This window comes from Bos taurus, chromosome 23, assembly GCF_002263795.3.
Source record: "Bos taurus isolate L1 Dominette 01449 registration number 42190680 breed Hereford chromosome 23, ARS-UCD2.0, whole genome shotgun sequence".
Taxonomy (NCBI): domain Eukaryota; kingdom Metazoa; phylum Chordata; class Mammalia; order Artiodactyla; family Bovidae; genus Bos; species Bos taurus.
The window spans coordinates 10236341-10256611 of record NC_037350.1 but is presented as its reverse complement, the minus strand read 5'-3'; the positions used below and the strand labels follow the sequence as shown (position 1 = coordinate 10256611).

The window sequence follows — 20271 nt, the reverse complement described above, 5'->3', positions numbered from 1 at the left end:
CCACTCCAGTATTCTGGGGCTTCCCTGGTGACTCAGATGGTAGAGAATGCACCTACAATGTGGGAGACCTGGGTTCAGTCCCTGAGTTGGGAAGGTCCCCTGGAGGAGGGCATGGCAACCCACTCAAGTATTCTTGCCTGGAGAGTCCCCATGGACAGAGGAGCCTGGAGGGCTACAGTCCACGGGGTCACAAAGAGTCAGACACGACTGAGCAACTAAGCACATGTTCCCATGAAACCAGCTCTGCCCTCAGGCCACCTCTGGGGAATCTGTGGTCCCCACCAAGGGTTGGGCCAGGGATGACCTCAAATGCAAGCTCATTAGCATCCACCCTGGAGGCCTGTGAGAATCGCCCAGGGAGCCACCGGGTCTTAGGAAAAGGAGACTAACCACAGAAAAGCTTTTCTCAGCACTCAAGTGTGAGCATCCCCTTTGTTCTTTTTTTTTTTTTAGAAGAATTCATCCAGAAGATCATTGCCCTACTCCAAGATGCAGAGGAGCAGTGCAGAGACAAGGTGAGGAAGACTTTCCCCACGTAGACCCTGACCCTCACTTTGGACACCCCCCACAACCTGGCACAGCCCCTCCCCCAATCCCACATCTTGCTAGAGCCTGGCTCCCTTCTCCCCTCCTTCCCGGAGCCTCCCCTAACTGCTGCAGGCTGTGCTTGTCTCCCCAGCTCTGAGCATCATCACCCTTCTCCCCTAACCACACCATCTGGCCCACAGTGGGTCTCCGTTTCTGGGGCTGCTGGTCTCAGCTGACTTGTAAAGTTTCCCTTATCTCCCCTGCAGCAACTTCAAGTCCAGGAGCCGGAGGTAGCTGTAGAAAACTTGGCCCCAGCCTACAGGAAGAAATGCCAAGAGAGAAAGTCAAACTTCAGAAAAGCCTTCTATAAAAAACACAGCTCCAAGGACCCCAAGAGAGCGGGGGCTGCAGGTGCTGCCAGCCCAGACTCCCGGCCACCCAAGAAGCCCAGCTTTCTGCCCCTGTGTGTCGGTGGCCATTGGCCCTCCGTCTCCAGCGACTCTGGTGAGCAGACCCAGGGTTGCCATGGTAACAGAGGCTGCCTCTGGCCCCGTGGCTTCCTCCAGGGCAGGGCTGGCCAGACGTGTGGTGTACCGTTCAGTCTTGACTTTCACTCTGAGCAGAGTAGGGTGGTGTGGGGGCACAAGAGGAGAAAGGAGTTGGTTGATGCCAGGATTCACCCCCCACAACACACACTTTCCCCCAGCCCATCGTAAACACCTAAAAACAAATATGGTATGAGAGCATCACCATACATAAATCAGAATCACCTGGAAAGGTGATAGAGAAATAGAGACTCAGGTTTGATGAAGTAGGACGTGTCCTGGGCCTCTGCTTTTTCACTACACTAAGGTGTGAGGACCACTGGGGTACAACAATCCCCCCCAACATTGGCAGAGTGCCCGCTGCATGCTGCGTTCACACATACTATCTCATTTAACCCCCCTTACAACTCTCCCAGTTGACAGATAGAAAAAGTGAGGTTCAGACAGGCTAAGGGACTCAGCAAAAGCTTGCCAAGTTAAAGGGGAAGGGGGCTCACTTGCTGAGACTTGTTGGCAGGCCTGCTTGCTTTCCTCCCAGATATAAGGAGGCAGAGGGGGTAGGTGGAAGACAGAATGCGATTCCTGGAGGGACAAAGAGCACTGTGAACTCCTCTGAGGCAGGTCCAGGGGCCTGGGGCTTCCCTGAGGAGCCTGGGAAACCAGGACCCCTCTTAAACCAGAGACTTTGGACAGCTTCTTGTCAGAACCTGGATTCAGTGATGTGCTGGTGGATTTGAGACAGGTGCAAACACATTCACACCAACTCCTCTTTGCCCTCAGATCCGGAGGATCTCGAATTCCAGGGATCCCCACCCACAGAAGGGGAGCCAGTTGGAGCCCCAGAAGCACTCTCCCAGGCCAGAAGCCACAAGCCGGAAGCGGGACGTCAGCCGGATGGAGCGAATGAATCCAGTTAGTGTCACCCTGCTCTCTCCTGGGACAGCTGCCCCGGGGCTTCCCCTTTGCATGGCTTCCACAGGCTGAACCCTAGTAGGGAACTGGGAAGGCAGCTTTACAAATACCCTAGGAGACTCTAGAAGGGCAGAGAGGACAAGGGTTGACCTTTGAACTGGGGCAGAGTTGCAGGTGGACAGCCTTCTTCAGGTAGAGAGTGTCTATCCCTTCTGTGGGATGCCCTTTCACCCCCACGGCATGCCACTGCTTCTCGTGAATGTTTCATGTAAGACTCCTAGCTTGCTCTGGATCTCATAACCAGTGGCCTACTGCGAACAAGCTCCAGTACACTAGGCGCATGGTGTCCAGGGGAAGCCCTGATTTGTAGCCTTTGCAGATTTCTGTGGTATAAAATTCCCACCCTGGCTGATTTCAAGTTGCCAACAGTTTATAACAATGGGTCTCCAAATATTCCGAATATTCATAATTAAGTCTTGGTAAGAGCCGCACCACCCACACGCCATTGTTTATGGCCCAGGCTGATGGTGCAGGCTATTCTGCAGCCTAGATAAGGTCTCAGTTTCCCCATCTGTCAAAATGGAGCTGAATGTGGTGGCAGGTGAGGCTCGGCAGGTCCAAGAGCCTTCTTTGTCTATAAAGCAAAACGAAACAAAACCCTCATGCTCCAGCTCTAGTTGAGGGGAAGATTTTTCTTTGCTCTTCATAACTAATCTGTGTGCTGTGTTTTAGAGGCAAAATACTTCTGGGATCGATGGATGGGTTATTGCAGAACTTGTCAACAGTCCCTCAATCCTTCTTTATTTTTCTTAGAGGAACTGATCATCCAAGAGCTGGTGGCCCTTCTCCAAGAAGTGGATGGCCAATTGGGAAAGCAGGTGAGGAGTGCTAAGTCCCCCCAAGGACTGAACCGGAGTTCAGTCCCCATCTGGGTGACTGTGGCCTGCCCCATAACTTCTGTGAGCCTGTTTTCCCTTTTGCAAAATGGAGTATAAATACCTACTTGCCAACTTTAGTGCATATATAGAATATGCCAGACACACAGCAGAGGAGATCAATGTTAATTTAAAATAACGGAAAGCTCTGTGTCTCCACCTGCCAACCAGGACTTCCCCCTGTCCAAATCATCCTTGAAGTTCAGCTCAAGGAAGCCTCCTTCCCCAAGTCCCTCTGATTTCGTCCTCTATCTGCCCTTCACTTTGTCTTGGCACACGCTTCAGCAATTATAAGGCCTCTAATTCTTTCAAGCTTTTAGAGTTCCCTCTATTGCTAGATAGCTTGTAACATAAGGTTCCTCGCTTTTGAAAACCTCACAGTCTACTTGGAGAGACAGACACAGATCACATACAAAGAGGCAGGTCATAGATGAGTGATCAGTGTGGTGGTTTAGTCACTGAATCATGTCTGACTTTTGTGAACCGGTGGACTGTAGCCCACCAGGCTCCTCTGTCCATGGGATTATCCCAGCAAGAGTACTGGAGTGGGTTGCCATGCCCTCCTTCAGGGGATCTTCCCGACCCAGAGATCAAACCAGCATCTACTGCATTGTAGGTGGTCTCCCGTATTGTAGGTGGTCTCCAGCATTGCAGGCAGATTCTTCACAGCTGAGCCTGTAGCCAATGTTATTGGTACCTCTTCTGGCACCACAGATCACCTGGCCCAGCTCCTGACTGCCAGCACCTGCATCCTTTTGCCTGAAGACTGGCCCCTCCAGAGCCATTTACACCCATACAATAGGCCAGTGTGACACTCTCCACCTTGCCAGGAGCAGCCCTCAATCATCGGCTGATGGGAGCTGGTGTGTACATACCCCAGCTCCCTCCCACCTTGAGGGGATAACTGGGGGGCTCCCAAAGTGCCCCAAGGGGATCGGGCTCAGCTGCCAGCCGGAGGGGGTGCTTCCCATTCTTGCCCTCCTGTCTCCACTCCCCCATCTGTGTCTGCCTGGATCACTCACCACAGAAGGGAGCTGCATCTGAGTCCTAGTCTTTGGATCTGCCTCTGGGGGAACCCAACCTAAGACATTTAGGTATTAGGAGGAGGAGGCTTAGGGCGGGAACTGAAATTCACCCAATATCCACTTTTCACAAAACATTAAACTATCTCACTTAATCCTCTCCCCCCAACAATAGTGTGTTGGGGGAAGGTATTATTACCCCCATTTTACACATGACAGAGGCTCAGAGAGGTCACACAGCTAGTGAATCCTATTTAAGCATCCATTATCTGAATCCAAAGACCTGGATTTTGTCTTTTGGGTTTTTTTTTCCCCACTTTGTAGTGCTGCTTGGAGCTGTACCTTGCAGAGCAGATTCTGAGAGGCCAGGGAAGGTGGAGGAATTTAATAAGGCGTGCTGTCCCAGGGACAGGGAGGTGCCCAGCCTGACCACGTGGGGTTGGTGGAGGAGGGGGTGCTAGTGGGAGGGGAGTACCCACCTGCCAGCCACACTGATGGCCTGCCTTCATTTCTGCCTCCAGATCAAGCGACACCCAAGCTTTAAGAAATTTTTATACGAGCCCTCAGTCTCTTCCCTCAGAAAGCTGGTAGCCACGCTGCGCAGCCGAGGGGCCCACACCACTGAGCCCAAGAGAACCTACCCATTCGTTTTTGGCTTGGGAAACCAAGGTGCTGGCAACAATTACCACCCCGTCCTCAGTCTCACAGGCCTACACTACAGGAGACCCAGCTACGGCCAGTTCCCATACGAGGAGGCCCAGCAGGTGAGAACCGGCCCCGTGGTACGGGGCGTGACAGACTCAGATCACAAGGACCTGCTTTGTGTCCTCTCCCCTCCTCTGCTTAGTTCAGGGCTTGTGGGGTCCAGCTCAAATGCCACCTCCTTGTCCAGGCCTTCTGAGGCAATTCTGCACCACAGGGGTCTTTATCTTTCCCAGCCTCCCCGCTTTACCTGCTAATAAGCTAATTAGCATCCTCCTTTATTTGGCTCTGGTCTCCAACAGGAGGGGTATTTTCATACTTCTTGATATCAGTATGGAATATTGGACCAGCTACTATCTTAGCTTTACCCTCTTGCTGTTTCAGGGGTTGGGCTGTTTGGCTTGCCAACTGAGACAGTCATAAAATTTAAAGAAAAAAGTACAGTAAGATTACATAAGGGATGGTGAGGTAGATGAGAAGGCTCCCTGGGGCTGTTTGGTTCTGAAAGGCTTCTCAGAGGACATTCTTCAAGGACCTTGCCTTGACTGATTATGAATAGCCTCTCTTCTGCCATCACTCACTCTTTTGATTGGTTTCAGGCTTTCCCTAATAATCCTTCCTTCCCTGAGGCTCTGGAATGGTCCCTGTAGACAGAAAACTTATTACTGAAAACTTATTATCTTTTTTAAAATCTGAATTTTCTGCTGGACTCTAAGTTCTCCCCACCCTTTTCAAATTCACTTAAGATGACCAGCTTACAAACATTTAACCACTTCTAAAGTGCAGATGGCAACCCACTCCAGTATTCTTGCCTGGAGAATCCCAGGGACGGGGGAGCCCGGTGGGCTGCCGTCTCTGCCGTCTCTGCCGTCTCTGGGGTCGCACAGCGTCGGACACGACTGAAGCGACTTAGCAGTAGCAAAGTGCAGAAACTACTGAGGGAAACTGTGATTTTAAAGCAATAAAACGTCCTATTGGTGTTCGACAAAGTGGACCAGAACTTCCAGATCCAAATGGTCCCCTGGGGAACCAGACCTTTATTGCAATGATGTCAGTCTTACTCAAACCCTTTGTCTCCCCCTGGAATTAACTTTAGAAGCCGTTGTGATAAGTCTCTCAAGAAAGCAGGCCTTATTTCATGATACTTGTATCTCATCATTTCAATGGCTTTCCTGGTGGGAACCCGTTATGACTTTAGACCTCTCTTTTCTCAGACTCACTGTCTTCTCCTGGAGACTAGGGACAATTTGCCCTCTAAGGTGGATTAGGTAACACCGGATGGAGTGATCTGAGCTCTTTGTGGAAGATATTATAGAGACATCAGTTCTGACATCCTCAGTAGCCCTAATACTGTATCTTCTGGTTTTGCTAGCCATTCATTTATTTATTCACTCATTTATCCAATCAGTACATATTGAGAGCCTCCTATTAGCCCAGCTGTGTAAGATGCCTGTGAAAGGTTCTGAGGGCCTGTGAAAGGTTCTAGTGGAAAAAGACAGACTGTTTACTGATAATAAAAGTAAATATCAATTAAATGCCAAATTAGCGCTGTGGCCAATAAAGCAAGTTGGTTCTGGGAGCCTTCCAGAAGGTAGCAGGCATTGATTTTGACCTTTGAGGATGGAGAAGCTGTAGATGGGGAGAAAGGACCAAGAGGACACTGCAGGCAGGAGGTACTCTGTGAGCAAAGACCCAGAGCTGGGAGCTAGTGGGTTAATGAGAAGTCTGTTGTTATCAGGGTGGGACCCATACGTAATTGGACTATGGCTAAAATCTGTGTTCTTTTTCTCCTCCCAGAACATCACAAGTTCTCAGATCCAGAGTCCAGATTGAAAGCTGTGCTTTGCACTCAAGTTCCCTTGAACTATGCAAACATTAGTAGCTTCAGCCAGGAAACCCTGAAAACGCTCCATGTTCTCCCAATCCAGTGCTTCACAGACATGACTGAAGACAAGCGTGGACAGCCATTCTGTGTCCATGCACCACCGTGGGCTCATTGAGACAGAGAATGAACAAGGTGTTCGTCTACAAAACTGGAGGCAAAGGCCATGGGGGAAAATGCACTGGACTGGGAATTAGGAGACCAGGACTCCACGTGCTGACCTACCTCCAAACTTGCTGCAAAACCCTGTATAAGTCCCACGTCCCTTCTCCTCTCCAGACCTTGGATTCTGGGCTGGATTAGTGACCCATCAGACCCCTTCTGGTTGTCTTATGCTAAAATATCTCTAAAGAGAGATAGCAAGTGCTTTCACTCTGTGGCTAAATATACCCACCCCACATAGCTGGAAGCAATCTTTAAGTATTGACCAAATGAATGAATGAATGGAACTCCTGAGATCCAGGCAATTCTGCCAGACATTCTCTGGGAGGCCTTGGTCCTCAACTGGAATTGTGAGACCAGTGGTTCTCCTCTGAATTGGTAGTTGGAGAAGAAATGGGGGAGTTACCTCAGTAGGCATTGGTCTAGAGCCCTGGACCAGAAATCAAGGCCTCTGCATTCTGGGGCCAGCCTTAGGGCCTAGTGCTGACTTATGTACCCTTGTTTGTTTGTTTGTTTATCACGTGTTTTCTTGGTTCATCATGGCTAAAAATATGCCCATGTCATGTAGAAGAGCTGCTGATACCTTTTTCAGATGTTAGTTTTTTAAATAAGTCTCTTGCTTCCCTGATAGCTCAGTTGGTAAAGAATCTGCCTGCAATGCAGGAGACCCCAGTTCGATCCCTGGGTTGGGAAGATCCCCTGGAGTAGGAATAGGCTACCCACTCCAGTATTCATGGGCTTCCCTTGTGACTCAGTTGGTAAAGAACCCACCGGCAATGCGGAAGACCTGGGTTCAGTCCCTGGGTTGGGAAGATCCCCTGGAGAAGGGAAAGGCTGCCTACTCCAGTGTTCTGGCCTGGGGAATTCCATGAACTGGATAGTCCATGGGGTCGCAAAGAGTTGGACATGACTGAACGACTTTGACTGACTTTAGTTTTAAAAATACATCTATGCTTAGTCTCTCACCTGAACATCCACATGCCCGTGACAGCTGTGCAGCTACAGGGATCACATAATCTATTCAGCTTGCCAACAGTACTTAGTGCCCATATGGATTTGTAGACCCTCCCAGGAACCCTGCAGCCTCTAGATGGGGAAGCAGCAGAATGGGGTCAACTGGCCTTTCTTAGAATCCTCTTAGCCCTTTGTCCATTGGAGAAGGAAATGGCAAGCCACTCCAGTGTTCTTGCCTGGAGAATCCCAGGGATGGCAGAGCCTGGTGGGCTGCCGTCTGTGAGGTTGCTCAGAGTCGGACACGACTGAAGCGACTTAGCAGCAGCAGCAGCCGCCAGCAGCCCTTTGTCCTGTAATTCTACAACCGAGAAATGAAGCTGATGCCTTTCAGCTCTGCCATCTCATGTTTTGCTTGTTTAGTCGCTAAGTCATGTCTGACTCTTTGTGACCCCGTGGACTGTAGCCTGCCAGGCTCCTCTGTCCATGGGTTTCTCCAGGCAAGATCACTGGAGTGGGTTACCATTTCCTCCTCCAGGGGATCTTCCTGACCCAGGGATCAAACTTGCATCTCCTCCATTGGCAGGCAAATTCTTTACCACTGAGCCACTTGGGAAGTCCAAATAATCCATGCAATGATATTTAAAACTAAATTTGGAAATTGAATGGGGTTCAATCGTGGGGATTTGCCAAAAGTCACTAAGAAAATCAGCACAAAGAGTTCTGGAATTACACAGTGCCATGTCTATATACGTTGCTAATCTTATGATAGCTACAATCTGGGTAGTTTTCAGGAAATGGGAGAGGGCTTCAAGCTAGATTGCCAGGGAGGGTTGAATGAGTGTGTACTGCTCAAGAGCACCAAACTGCAGGAGACATTGACTCCTGAGACATTGTGGATTTATAGATTTATGATGATGATTTTCCAGCTGATGGCAGAAAAGTATCTTGAGAAATGGGCTCCTTTTTGTTTTTGCACCAAAGCAAGGTTTTGTCTTCTACACAGCTCAACAGTTCCAACAGCCTGGCTCAGTTGGTCAACTGGGCATGTGTCTATTATCTGCATGAATGCTTGACAGGGCTATGAACACAGCCCTCTAACACTGCCTAGAACACATGGCCATCGGGGAGAGGGTGTTAGAACCTGGATGGCCAACCCATCCTTGTTATCCTTGGTGGACACTGTCTTGCTCTTATGACGAGCCCCATAGGGTAGAGCTGAGGTGGGGGAGAAGCCAAGGGCAGAGAGACTTGGGCACTTAGCAGGGACTGGCCTCAAACTTGAGGCAAAGTTTTAGATTCTGAAAGTCATTTAGTGTTATTGCTGCTCCCAAGAAGTGGGGGAGGTTTATTTATTTTATGGATTCATTTTAGGCAGTGTTCAGGAACACAGCACTAAAATGTGAAAGATCAGAATCAGTTTTGAGAAGGTCAGGCACCTTCTGTACAGAGTTTCTTATTTGAAATGATGCTCTTTAAGTTATGTAAGTATTTGGTATGAGTTTTCGATGCTGGCATCTGAGTCTCATTTTTGTACTGTGTTATCTGAGCAAATAAAGAAACTGGTTTGCACAGAAGTCTGACTTGGATTGGATTATTCACCGTGGAAGCAAGATGGAGCCACCTGCCATGTCCAGGCCAGTCCAGAGCCTGCAAGGTTGCGGGGGTCTGCCTCTTTTTCCCTGCCTGGGGGCCCTGTCCAGATGCTATTCAGGTGTCCCATCCTTGTGGTGCCAACTTGCTGAGGCAGTGGAAAAAAAAAAAAAAAAGCTGCCCTGTCTTGAGCATTGGGTGACCTGGGTTTTAATCCAGCTGCCTTCAGGCTGATGACCTTGGAGACAAGATTCTTGCCTTCCAGACCCGCCATTCTACAACTCTGTGATTCTTCAGGTGACAGTGAATTGTATGTCCGGGAAAATCTGGGCCAGTCCTAATGCTGCATCATCTGTCCTATTGATTCCTAAACTCTGGTACCCAAACTCGGCCACTCAAACCAGGATAAAAATGGACAGAATACAGCGCCTGGTTTTTGGTCCAGAAAATGTGGTCTCCATTGAAAGTCATCTAAAGCCTCCTTTCCCCTGTCTCAGATAACATGTGAGTTCTTCCAGCGGCAACCTGAGGAAAGGGAACTTGTATGCATAGCTTGTCTTCTTTCAAAAGTTAAGTTTCCTTTCCCCAGCTCTTGAAGGTGTGCCTTAATGCTCTGAGAAGGGCAGGAGACAGCCACACTACCATTGTCTCACGGACGAGGACGCTGAGGCTGGGAGTGCTCCAGGTCACATAGCCAGCGACAGACAGAGCCACCGAGGGCGCTGTTCTGAGAGCCTCTGTAGTGCCCGCCCACCCTCAACCAATATTTATGTGTCGGGTCTAGTGCGAGCTCTGTGGAATCCACAGATGCAAGACACGACCCCTGCCCTCGGGACACTCACAGCCCTCACTGGCTGCAGTGCCAGTCTTGTGCCAGGAGGAATACAGGACCGTGGGGTTCCCTCCACTCACCTTGGAGGCCTCAAGAGCACTGAGGCACAGGGGAGACCCTGCTGCTTTGAAAGGCTTTTGAAAGGTGGGCGAGTGATAACAGGACATAATTAACTAACCTCTTAGTGTCCTGACAAGTCAGGAGGCTAACTGGGTGGGTCAGAGATACGTGTGGGAATTCTCTGGTAGTTCAGTGGTTAGGACTCCAACTTCACTGCCAAGGGCGCAGGTTCAATATCTGGTCAGGGAACTAAGATCCTGTGCAATCTGGGTGGCAAAAAAAACAAAACAAAAAAACCCAACTCTACAAAAAAACAAACCCAGAGATAATGGGGTAAGGGGGTCAGCAGAGAACTGGCTGAGTTTGGGCGTTAGCTGGGCCGCAGGGGGTGCGTCATTCAGATACGCTTGTTTGGAAAACTAGCAAGTGTTCTGGCCTTGGCACCAATGACACCTTCTGATTTCAAAACACAACCCATTCCTGTTGCTGTTTTCTTTGGTTTTTTTTCCCAAGGCATAAAAAGGAGAGAGGAACTATTAAGGCTGCTAAAATTAGCAAAGAAAAATATGGGTGGCCCAGTTAAACCTGAACCTCAGACAACAAATAATTGCAATGCTGGGGGTACCCTGACACGAGGTAATTATTCATTGTTTATCTGAAATTAAAATTTAACAAGGAGTCCTGTATCTTTTTTTTTTTTTTTCTCTAGCCACCCTGGAATTCAGGCAAGAACAATTCTCTAACTACCTCAGAGCATCTGGGCTCAAATACAGGCTTTGAGTTAGAGCAATAGTTAATATTATATTCAGTTCTCCTTTTCACACCAGGGAATAAGCATTCCTGAGTTGCGCAAGATTGCAACCCTCCCTCCCGGCTCACATTCCCAGGGCCTCTGGGCACACAGTCACTCGCAAACAGCAAGACCTTCTTAGGGAAAGGACTGAAGACAGCAGGGCTGCTCCACCTGACTCCCGGGGCTCCTCTCTTGACTGGCGGGGCCACAGAACTGAACAAGGCAGCGGACACTAGAACACCTGAGATTTGGTTCCTCTCAGGCCTCTCAAAGGTACTTAGATTCCTCCAGGGAGATCCGTCTGAAGAAGATGTGTGTGGACTCTTGTTCCCTCACATGGTCCTGTTCCGTGTAGGGTCCACCCGTCTCCATGCCATAGCCTCCCACCCAACTGGGCTTAGATTTGCATGCGTCCTTCTCAGGGGCCACAGTGCAGGGCTGTCTTCCACCTAGTCTTCTAGGATTTGCATTCTAGGATTTGTTGAGCAAATGCATCTGAGGCCTGTGGACAGCCTGTTTTTCCTTACTGGGTCTGGCTGGAGCCAGAGTTTATCCACAAGCAGTGAGTTAATTTTATTTTTTTTTTCTGGACAGGCTGCAAAAATTGAAGTTAAAGGCCTCCTTCTTGTGGACCGTTTTCATTGAGGTGTGAACAGCAGACAGAGTCTGCCCTCATCTGGGCTGGGAAAGGGGAGGGGAGGGCACACACGGCCTCCCATTTCCTCTGTCAGCACAGCAGGACTTGGGGAAGGCCAGGGCCGCCCGCTCCCCCAGCTGCACCAGTAATCCCCGGGGTAAAAGCTGGTAAAGGCTTCTGGCCAGGTCAGCGCCTCCAGGGGATTCCCGTGAGTGGCCGAGATGGAGTCCGCTGGTTCCAGGTCAAGCCTTTTGTGTACTGTGTGAACAAAAAACAAATAGCAGGAGAAGATGTGGTCTCTTGACACTGCAGGAAACAGGAAAGGGTGTCCATGGCTCAGCTCTGCCTAACCCCTGACAGTTTTGCCCCGTGGATGAACTCCTGGGGGAGCACGAGGATCTCAAAGAAGCAAACTCAGGCCGGGTTGGGAGGAGGACTCAGAGCCCAGCTGCCTGGGAGGAGGCTGTGCTGCCCACTCTTACTGTCTGTTCTGACGTCCATCTGTCTGTCCAGAGCAGAGTAGTGGAAGGACCCAAGGGAAGCTGGGAGGATGTTTAGACAAGGAGGCTCTTGCCTGGGGGAAGCAGGACCCTCTACCCCAACAGCCTTGGTGGTGGGTGGGACCCCGGTCCTTGCAAGGCCTGGGGTGAAAGGAGGGCGTCTGAGAACAGTGAGGAGGAGAAGGTTCAGCCTCGCGGGCATCAGGTTCTCTCCCGTTTCACCTCAAGTTTCCTCTCTCGGCTCACAGTTTCCTAGAAAAAGGACACAAATTCATCATCTCCAAGTCCCAAATCTAGTACTCCCCTCCCCTTATATCCACTGAGACCACAGCTCACAGCTTCATATGCTTTGGGCATCCTGAGCAAATAGCCACATTGATATGTGGAAATAGGAAATCTCTATTTGTATCAAAAGCCAGTTCGAGGGTTTACTTTGTCATACAAGTGGTCTTCTGCAAAAGCAGAGTTCTATTTGCAAAGCAGGAGTTGGTGAAAGCATGTTTGCCGTTTTTTTTGACTTACAAAAGTCTGGTTGATATTTGGTTTTTCAGGAAGAGGTGGAGGGGTCTCCAGTATGCTGAGTACAGTCGTGTGGACTGCACACTGAACAAGGATACACTGCCAGTACAAAAGGGCAGGCACTCACAGACATACTGATGCTGCATGTCATTCATACAGTGTTCAAGCAGTCGGAAATCAATTGTTCAAAAAAAATCGGCACATTACGGCAACTTTCCAGCAGGTGGCAGTCAAGTTCTCAAGGAGAGGGTGCTCTTTTCTTGGTGCACAAGGCTTTCTACAGGCTAGTGCTGGCCTCGACCCTTGACCAGGAAGAGGCAGGTGGGGGCAGAAAGAAAAATGGGTTGACGGGGCTCAGAGGTCACCACAGCATCCTGGCACAGGACCGGCAGTGTCTGGCCCCCAGGGACACCCTGGGGAGTTCCACACCTCGGGGCAGCTATATTCCTGGATGCGGCTGGGATGAGGCTTGTAGGCGACCCAAACTGTCTCAGAGGTGGAGGTCAGGGAGAAGTCAAGTGGGCAGGGGGCAGACCTGGATGTGAAAAGCCAAGGAAGCACACGTGAGGGGAAATGAGACCAGAAGGGGGAACTGGGAATCCTGATTTCCAAGCCCTCCTCCACTTGCTGTGTGACCCTGAGCCAGTCACTTACCCTCTCTTGGAAACAGCAGGGAGACACCTGCAGAACTCATCCTGGGGAAATGCTGGGATGTGGATTTGGGGTATTTGTGGATAATTTTCAAATCTGACTGTGTCATTCTGTTGTTTAAATCCTCTCATGACTCCCCAGCAACACAGACAAAGTTCTTTAGCATGGCATCCAAGCCAGACTGACCTGCCCCTTGCCATGCATCCGAGCGCCTCTCCAGGCCTTTCCCTGCCCAAATGGAGGGGCCACACTAGACCCTGTGACTTCTGACCCTCACTCCAGCGCTCCTTCTACCCTGGAGGCTGGACCACTTAATGGCCAACATCAAAATCCTGATGACAGAGGTTCCTGATCCAGATGCTGGCTCTGCCATCTACCAACTGTGTAACTTTGGGCTTGTTACTTAGCCTGTCTGTGCCACAGTGCTTGGAATATAATAACTACTATGTAACTTTTAGCTATTATTAAATTCACCGATTAAAAATTTTTCATTGGATTATAGTTGATTTCCAAGGTTGTATAAATTTATCTTTGAATAGGGGGAGGTTCCATAGTAACTCAAAGGAAAGATTCTCTAATAGTGGAAATTTGGGGAGTCTGACACTTGGTCTGTGGTTAAGAACTTGCTTGCCTATGCAGGGGACACAGGTTTTGATCCCTGGTCTGGGAAGATCCCACATGCTGCGGAGCAACGAAGTTGGTGCGCCGCAAGAACCGAGCCCAACGTCTAGAGCTCGTGAGCTGCAACAACTGAAGTCTGAGTGCCTTGAGCCCATGCTCCACAACAGAAGCTACCACAGTGAGAAGCCCGTGCCCTGCAACTAGAGAGTTGCCTCTGCTTGCTGCAAGTAGAGAAAGCCCACACACAGCAACAAAGACCCAGTACAGTCAAAAATAAATAAACATTAAAAAAAAAAAGGATGTGAGTAGCAATCAGCAAGACGGATCTCCTTCTTTTCCATCTGTAGCCTGCAGGCAGTATTTCAGTTTCTCTTTCTACTTGTCTTTCTACTTTGAGGCCAGTTACACATCCTGAGTCAGATGACCACTGAACTTTTACTAGAGGAGAGATAAGGCCAGCAGAGGACAGCCAGGCTGATACATCTATCTAGCCATGCTCCAGGAGAAGAGCATATCTGGCATTACTGCTGATCCTGAATAAAAGGGACAGGGACAGACTTGACCCCAAGCTGTAAGCCTAGGCAGAGCTATTGTAGCCAATTCACAGACCTATGAAAGAGAAAAGTCAAATGTTTGTTTTGTATTCCACTGAGATCTTGGCCGGGGCAGTGCGGGAAAGAGTGCTGTTTGTTATACAGCATTATCAAAACAGCAAGAACTGACTAATACAACCCATGCCAGAGTATAGATTGAACATTTGATTTAAAACAGACACAGACACACCCAGAACATCTATCCTGAGCTTTTATTCTAGACTCTTTCCTCTGCCAGGAGACCAGGAGTTTCCCCAGGACTAGCCAGTGGATGTGGCAGCGTCTCCTGTGACTGTAGTTTCGGAACAGGTCTTTCCTCTTGCTGGATCACTTCTGTTTTTCTATGCCTTTTATATACATATACATATACATATATATATATATATATTTCCCCCCGCCCTGTCCCCTAACCTTGTCTTTGAAACTCATAGCAATAAATCTGCAAGGAATTGCTTAAGATCAATTGGTATATTGCCTCCAGTAGTTTCATCAACTTGTTCTATAAAGGAACACGGCACACAAGATGTGTGACTCATCAACAACAAGGTTTCCCACAGCTTGTGAAAATCGTTTTGTTTGTTTTTATCACATCCTGCTTCTTTGTACAACACCTTGATTCCTAGACGTTTATCAACCAAGGAAGCTTTGGCTGAAGCGCACGGTTCCCACTCTTCTGAGCATGGAAAGAGGTGTGGCTCTGGAGTCAAAGAGCCAAGTCTGGACCTGGCTCCCAGAGAGCACCCCAGCTGCAGGGAAGCTCCCCACATCCAAGGCAGACCTTCCTACACCCTCACGACCACACCTGACCCTGAGCTCCTGGAGACAGACTCAAAGGTCAGGGAAGTGTTGAGGCTGGAGACCAAGGAACAGAGTGACTAATTCCAGGCTGCACTGATCCCACCCATACGTTCCAGAAACCAGCGACTGCCCTGAGTCCTACACCCTTGCTGTGCACTCAGTTGCTCAGTCATGTCCAACTTTTTTGCAGTCTCATGGACTGTAACCCACCAGGCTCCTCTGTCCATGGAATTTTCCAGGCAAGAATACTGGAGTGGGTCGCCATTTCCTTCTCCAGGGGATCTTCCCAACCCAAGGATCAAACCCATGTAAATCAAACTTTAGGGTAAATTTTCAAAGTTGGGGATCAAGTTGAATTTATCTTGCTTTTTTTCGGCCACACCATGAGGCATGCAGGAGCTTAGTTTCCTGACCAGGGATTGAACCTGTGCCCCCTGCATTGAGAGCACAGAGTTACCACTGGACCACCAGAGAAGTCCCTTATACTGCCATGGCAAACATTATTGGCTGTATCAGCCCATATCTTTTTTTTTTTTTGGCTATGCCCTGCAGCACGCAGAACTTCCTTGACAAGGGATTGAACCCATGGCCCCTGCTTTGGGACCGTGGAGTCTTAACCACTAGACTACCAAGGAAGTCCCTGAATTCGTCTTTGATATCCCCAGAACGTGGAAGAGTGCTTGGCATTTGTGCTGTGCTTAGTAGCTCAGTTGTGTCTGACCCTTTGTGACCCCATGGCATTTAGTAGGTGCTCGATAACGTTTGACTAATTAAGCCAAAACAATCTAATAGAGTCAGAAGCAATTAGAAGCAGGCCTACATTGGTCAGGACTTTAAGCTGTAGGTTGGCAAGAGTTAGGAACTCTACATGGTGAGTTACATGAGCACCCACAGCTTGGGTTTTTAAGAACAGTTCTTTTTTTCCCCGCTCTGGGATAAGGAATGGGCTTCCTAGGTGGTGCTAGTGGTAAAGAACCTGTCTGCCAAAGTAAGAGACAGAAGAGACATAGGTTTGATTCTTGGCTTGGGAGCATCCCCTGGAGAAGGGCATGGCAACCCACTCCAGTATTCTTGCCTAGAGAACTCCATGGACAGAGGAGTCTGGCAGGCTAGAGTCCATAGGATCACAAAGAGTCAAACACGACTGAAGTGACTTTAGCACGGGGCAAGGAATAAATAGCAACTTTATTCCAGAAGATATCAGATGGACTAGTGGTCTAGTGGACGACTTTATTCCAGAAGATAGCAGATTGGACTAGTGGACAACTTTAATATTCTTTAAGTAGAGTTCTATTCAGAAGCTAGGAAGTAGCTAGTTAACTTCTAGGAGTTATAACCATAATATCTACTAATTATTGACTACTATCACACATCTTGCACTCTGCGAAGCAAGTTACACAGTTGACCTAGTTAAACCCTCACAACAGCCTTACAAGTTGGTATTAGCCCTATTTTACTAGGAGATAGAGGCTCAGAAAGACCAAGAGTCCTAAGCACGCTCCCTGGGTGAGACTGTGGCTGAACAGGAATGTTATGTTGGGTGCATCCAACTCCGAAGCCCAGCTCCTCATCCTGATCCTTACTGACCCCCCTCACTACCCCTATAATCTTCCTGCAGCCGTTCCCTTTGTGGAATTAGAGACATTAATCATGCTCACTGCACTTTGCTGCCTGTTTTCTTGCTTCGTGGATGTCTTAAGCAGCCTTTTCTGGTGCCACTTGTCTTTTGTTTGTTCTTCTTGAATACCTTGCTCACCCAGTTGGACTCTTCAGCAGGCCTCTCCCTGGACAAAGAGATGAAGTCATGGTTGCTTAATGACAGGGCTCCACTCCAGCTCAGAAGGTAGACAGACACACAGTGTTATGATTCTCAACCCCAGCTGAACATCAGAGTTCCCCAGTGAACTTTCACTTTGTAATCAATGAATGTTTACCTAAGGAACATCATAGCCACTAGTCAAATGAAACTCAAACTTTTATACAGTTACACATCAATGCAATAAAGTAAGCTATCATGTGAATAAAATGCATAATTTATGTCCAAGCACAAAATTATGTATGTAAACTTTTTCCAAAAATTTTATAATTAAAACTATACTTAATGTGAGAAGCAGGTATGTTTTAATATCCTGGGTATGATACCAAGTGACAAGTGCCTTGGGCCCTTTTCTCTGATGGTGGCCATAGGAAAACTCAGCCACTGCCAGAGCTACCCCAAGGAGGGGAGGGATGAGGTTGGTGAATAACAACACCCTGATTTACTCTCTGATCTCCTGCTGGTGCCTTCCACCGGCCAACCCCACTGGCATTCAGTCAGCAAGGGAGCCTGGGTATTGTGATTCCCAGAGAGGTTAAAAAGAAAAAAAACCTTCCCCAGCCGTCTCGTAATAGCTGCAAGGGTAACAACAGAGCACATGTTACACAACCCAGATGGTTGAGGTGCATTATGAAAGAAGATTTTCTGGAGACAATCTGCAACATAGCAGTATTAGCCCCCTTCTTATGCTGTTAGAAAATAATTTGGATTAAGGGAGATTTGGGGTAGAATTCCCTTAATTTATACTGTGCAGGAACCACCCAAGGCTAGGGTGCAGCAGGCCTGCCAGCTCTCTTGACCTGAGACATCCCCGAGAGTCAGGTATGAGGAAGCGTGCACACTCCCCCACCGCATCCAGAGGAGGTACACTCCCAGTGCGCACAGCGGCGACTGGGACTGACACTGTCGGGAGGAACAGACTCGTGTCCCCGTGTCCCCCCACTGAAGGAGAGAGAAGGGAGGCAGTGGTCTGTAATCACATCCAAAGAGGATCCCCAGGCAGCTAAAGAGATGGAAAGTATCATTTAGCTGGGCCCCCTCCCCGATCGAAGGAAAGAAACTGTCCCCAGTCAAGGAGATACTCACACTGCGTGAGGTTTGCTGGCGGTTTCCTTCACATTAGCCAGAGGCACGGTGCTTTTCGAATTTGAAGAGGCAAAAGGAACTACAGCCAAAAATAAAAATATAGAAGACGTGAGTGAGATGGGAACGGCGAGGAGGAGTACTTAGTCATTTCTGAAATAACAATAAGAAGAAAGTGAGAATGTTTAGAAACTCTTTTTCTTAAATTCTCGTATTTGGGACCAGAATCATATTTGGGGACTTGACTGAGATCCAGGGCAACAGCATCTGCGGGAAGGCCTGAAGCTAACCCTTGACATAATATTATCAACAATTCTGTCCTGAAAAGCAGCCAGTTGTGTTAGGGAAAGTTTTCAAGAAAATCCCCCACAGGGGCCTGAACCTTCCATCATCTGCTTTCTGTAATGCTTTTTTTGTCTTCTTTACTGGAATAGGAAATAGAAATCATTTCATGACCAGTATTCTTTTCAAAATTTTTTGGCCATGCTGCGGCCATGTGGGATCTTAGTTCCCTTGACCAGGGATCAAATCCACTCCCCATGCATCGGAGGCGTGGAGTCTTAACCACTAGACCACCATGGAAGTCCCATCATGGCCACTATTCTTAAGTAAGCTCTCTGCATGTTTCCGACGAGTGTGGGGATATATAATACATGAATATTAAGGTGTAATTATGTAACACATGTAAATGATAATAATATGGAATAAATTAGCACATTCATCTATCTGAGGAACTTGGAGACCTTTCATCTGCGGACCTGCTGGCTGTCCCTCACTTGTCCAGATCTATTTGTGGTTCCTTTGTTTATGGATTTTCCCCAGGACTTTCTGCAACAGTCCCACCCCCAACAATAACATGGCAAAACAACAAATAACATGAACCCCTGGGAGCGGCACTCTGTCCAACTCCCCCTGATGGCCTCAGATGTCACTGCTGAGACCCAGCAGGGCTTCTTGACCTGAGGACTCCTGACGCCACCGGCCAGGCAAGTCTTTGGTGTAAGGGTTGAGCACTGTAGGATGTTTAGCAGCATCCCTGGCTTCTCCCGACTACGTTCCCCACCAGGTGACAACCAAAAATGTCCCCAGATGCTGCCAAATGTCTCCTGGGGTAATATTGCCTCTAGTGGAAAATCACTGGGCTATCTGTGCCCTCTGCCCACCCCCGATACAAGTGAGGAATGCCAACTCCAGACTCATGATTGTTCAGGCCCCTGAAGATGGCTGGCTTTAAGCCGCTGGTGTGATAACATAAAATAAATGCATTTCATTTAACTGGGAATAAGAAAGCAAGTGAAACACTTTGACCAACTTTCTGACTCCTAATGTTCTGGTATTTTTGTCTTGTGATTGAAAGAATCAAAGTGAACCTATTTAAAAAAAAAAAAAAGGGAAGAAAGGAAGACAAGAAAAGAAAAACGAAAACAAAATAAAAGGCAAAGTGAACCTATTCCCAAAGAGAGAAAGAAAAAAAGGAAAGAAAAGAAAAACAGAAAAGCCAAAATGAACTCACTCCAGAAAAAGGAGGAGGTCACACCTGACCTGGGGCAGAATCACAAATAAGGAAGCCTTGCTAACCTGTGCTACTATTTATCATAATAACTATGAAAGCCCGACCGATGGACCATGAAGGCCCTACAGCCTGGCCTCACTCCATCACTTGGACCTCTCTCCGTTGGTTCCCACCCAGACCACCTACAGTGGCCAATCAGGTGTCCCCTTTACACTGAAGGTGCCTTGTACCTTCCTTCTCTGCACCCGGACCTCTAGAATAAACAAAATCTGAAATGTTCTTTCTACTCGGTGAGATCCCACAAACCACAGTTGTCAAAATCCTGCCCCTTTCAAATTACCCCTCACCTCCGAGAAGGCTTCCTTATTTCCCCCCAGAGAGAGGTGATCTTATTCTCTGTAAGTACCCTCAACACTGTTTTTGTCGGTTACACAGTACGTAAGAATTTCTTCTTGTATTTTTGAAGTTAGCATCCATGCCATTCCCTCTGTCAGAAGGGAGATTTCCTGAGAGTGAGGAATTGAGAACAGTTCACCTTTGAAGCCCCCAGAGAGGGTCTTCTCAAACTATCTGTACTGAAGAACCAATTTCTAAAAATCATACTTACAATCCATAATGGACTA

The 20271-nt window shown here is 48.4% G+C and overlaps 2 protein-coding genes across 7 annotated transcripts in view; one reads left to right on the top strand and one right to left on the bottom strand.

Annotated features, from left to right (window-relative positions):
• The window catches only part of BNIP5 (BCL2 interacting protein 5), a 45393-nt gene extending 36048 nt beyond the window's left edge, over positions 1–9345 (top strand). For 2 of the 3 annotated variants that reach the window (XM_024984064.2, XM_015459778.3), the window contains 6 exons: positions 454–515; positions 795–1032; positions 1854–1985; positions 2799–2863; positions 4464–4706; positions 6442–9345. In XM_024984064.2, the coding sequence (XP_024839832.1) occupies positions 454–515; positions 795–1032; positions 1854–1985; positions 2799–2863; positions 4464–4706; positions 6442–6477 (776 nt within the window). In that variant the 3' untranslated portion in view covers positions 6478–9345. The remainder of the gene's footprint in view (positions 1–453; positions 516–794; positions 1033–1853; positions 1986–2798; positions 2864–4463; positions 4707–6441) is intronic. The other variant, XM_015459779.3, reaches the window with a different exon arrangement.
• Positions 9346–10905: 1560 nt separating this feature from the next.
• Positions 10906–20271, bottom strand: part of PNPLA1 (patatin like phospholipase domain containing 1) — a 57777-nt gene continuing 48411 nt past the window's right edge. For 2 of the 4 annotated variants that reach the window (XM_024983769.2, XM_059880464.1), the window contains exons 7-9: positions 18139–18217; positions 16895–17020; positions 12457–13108 (exon numbers count right to left, since the gene is read on the bottom strand). In XM_024983769.2, coding sequence (XP_024839537.1) covers positions 12928–13108; positions 16895–17020; positions 18139–18217 — 386 coding nt within the window. In that variant the 3' untranslated portion in view covers positions 12457–12927. Of the gene's footprint in view, positions 12307–12456; positions 13109–16894; positions 17021–18138; positions 18218–20271 lie in introns of those variants that run through there. The other 2 variants (XM_059880463.1, NM_001099200.1) reach the window with 2 other exon arrangements.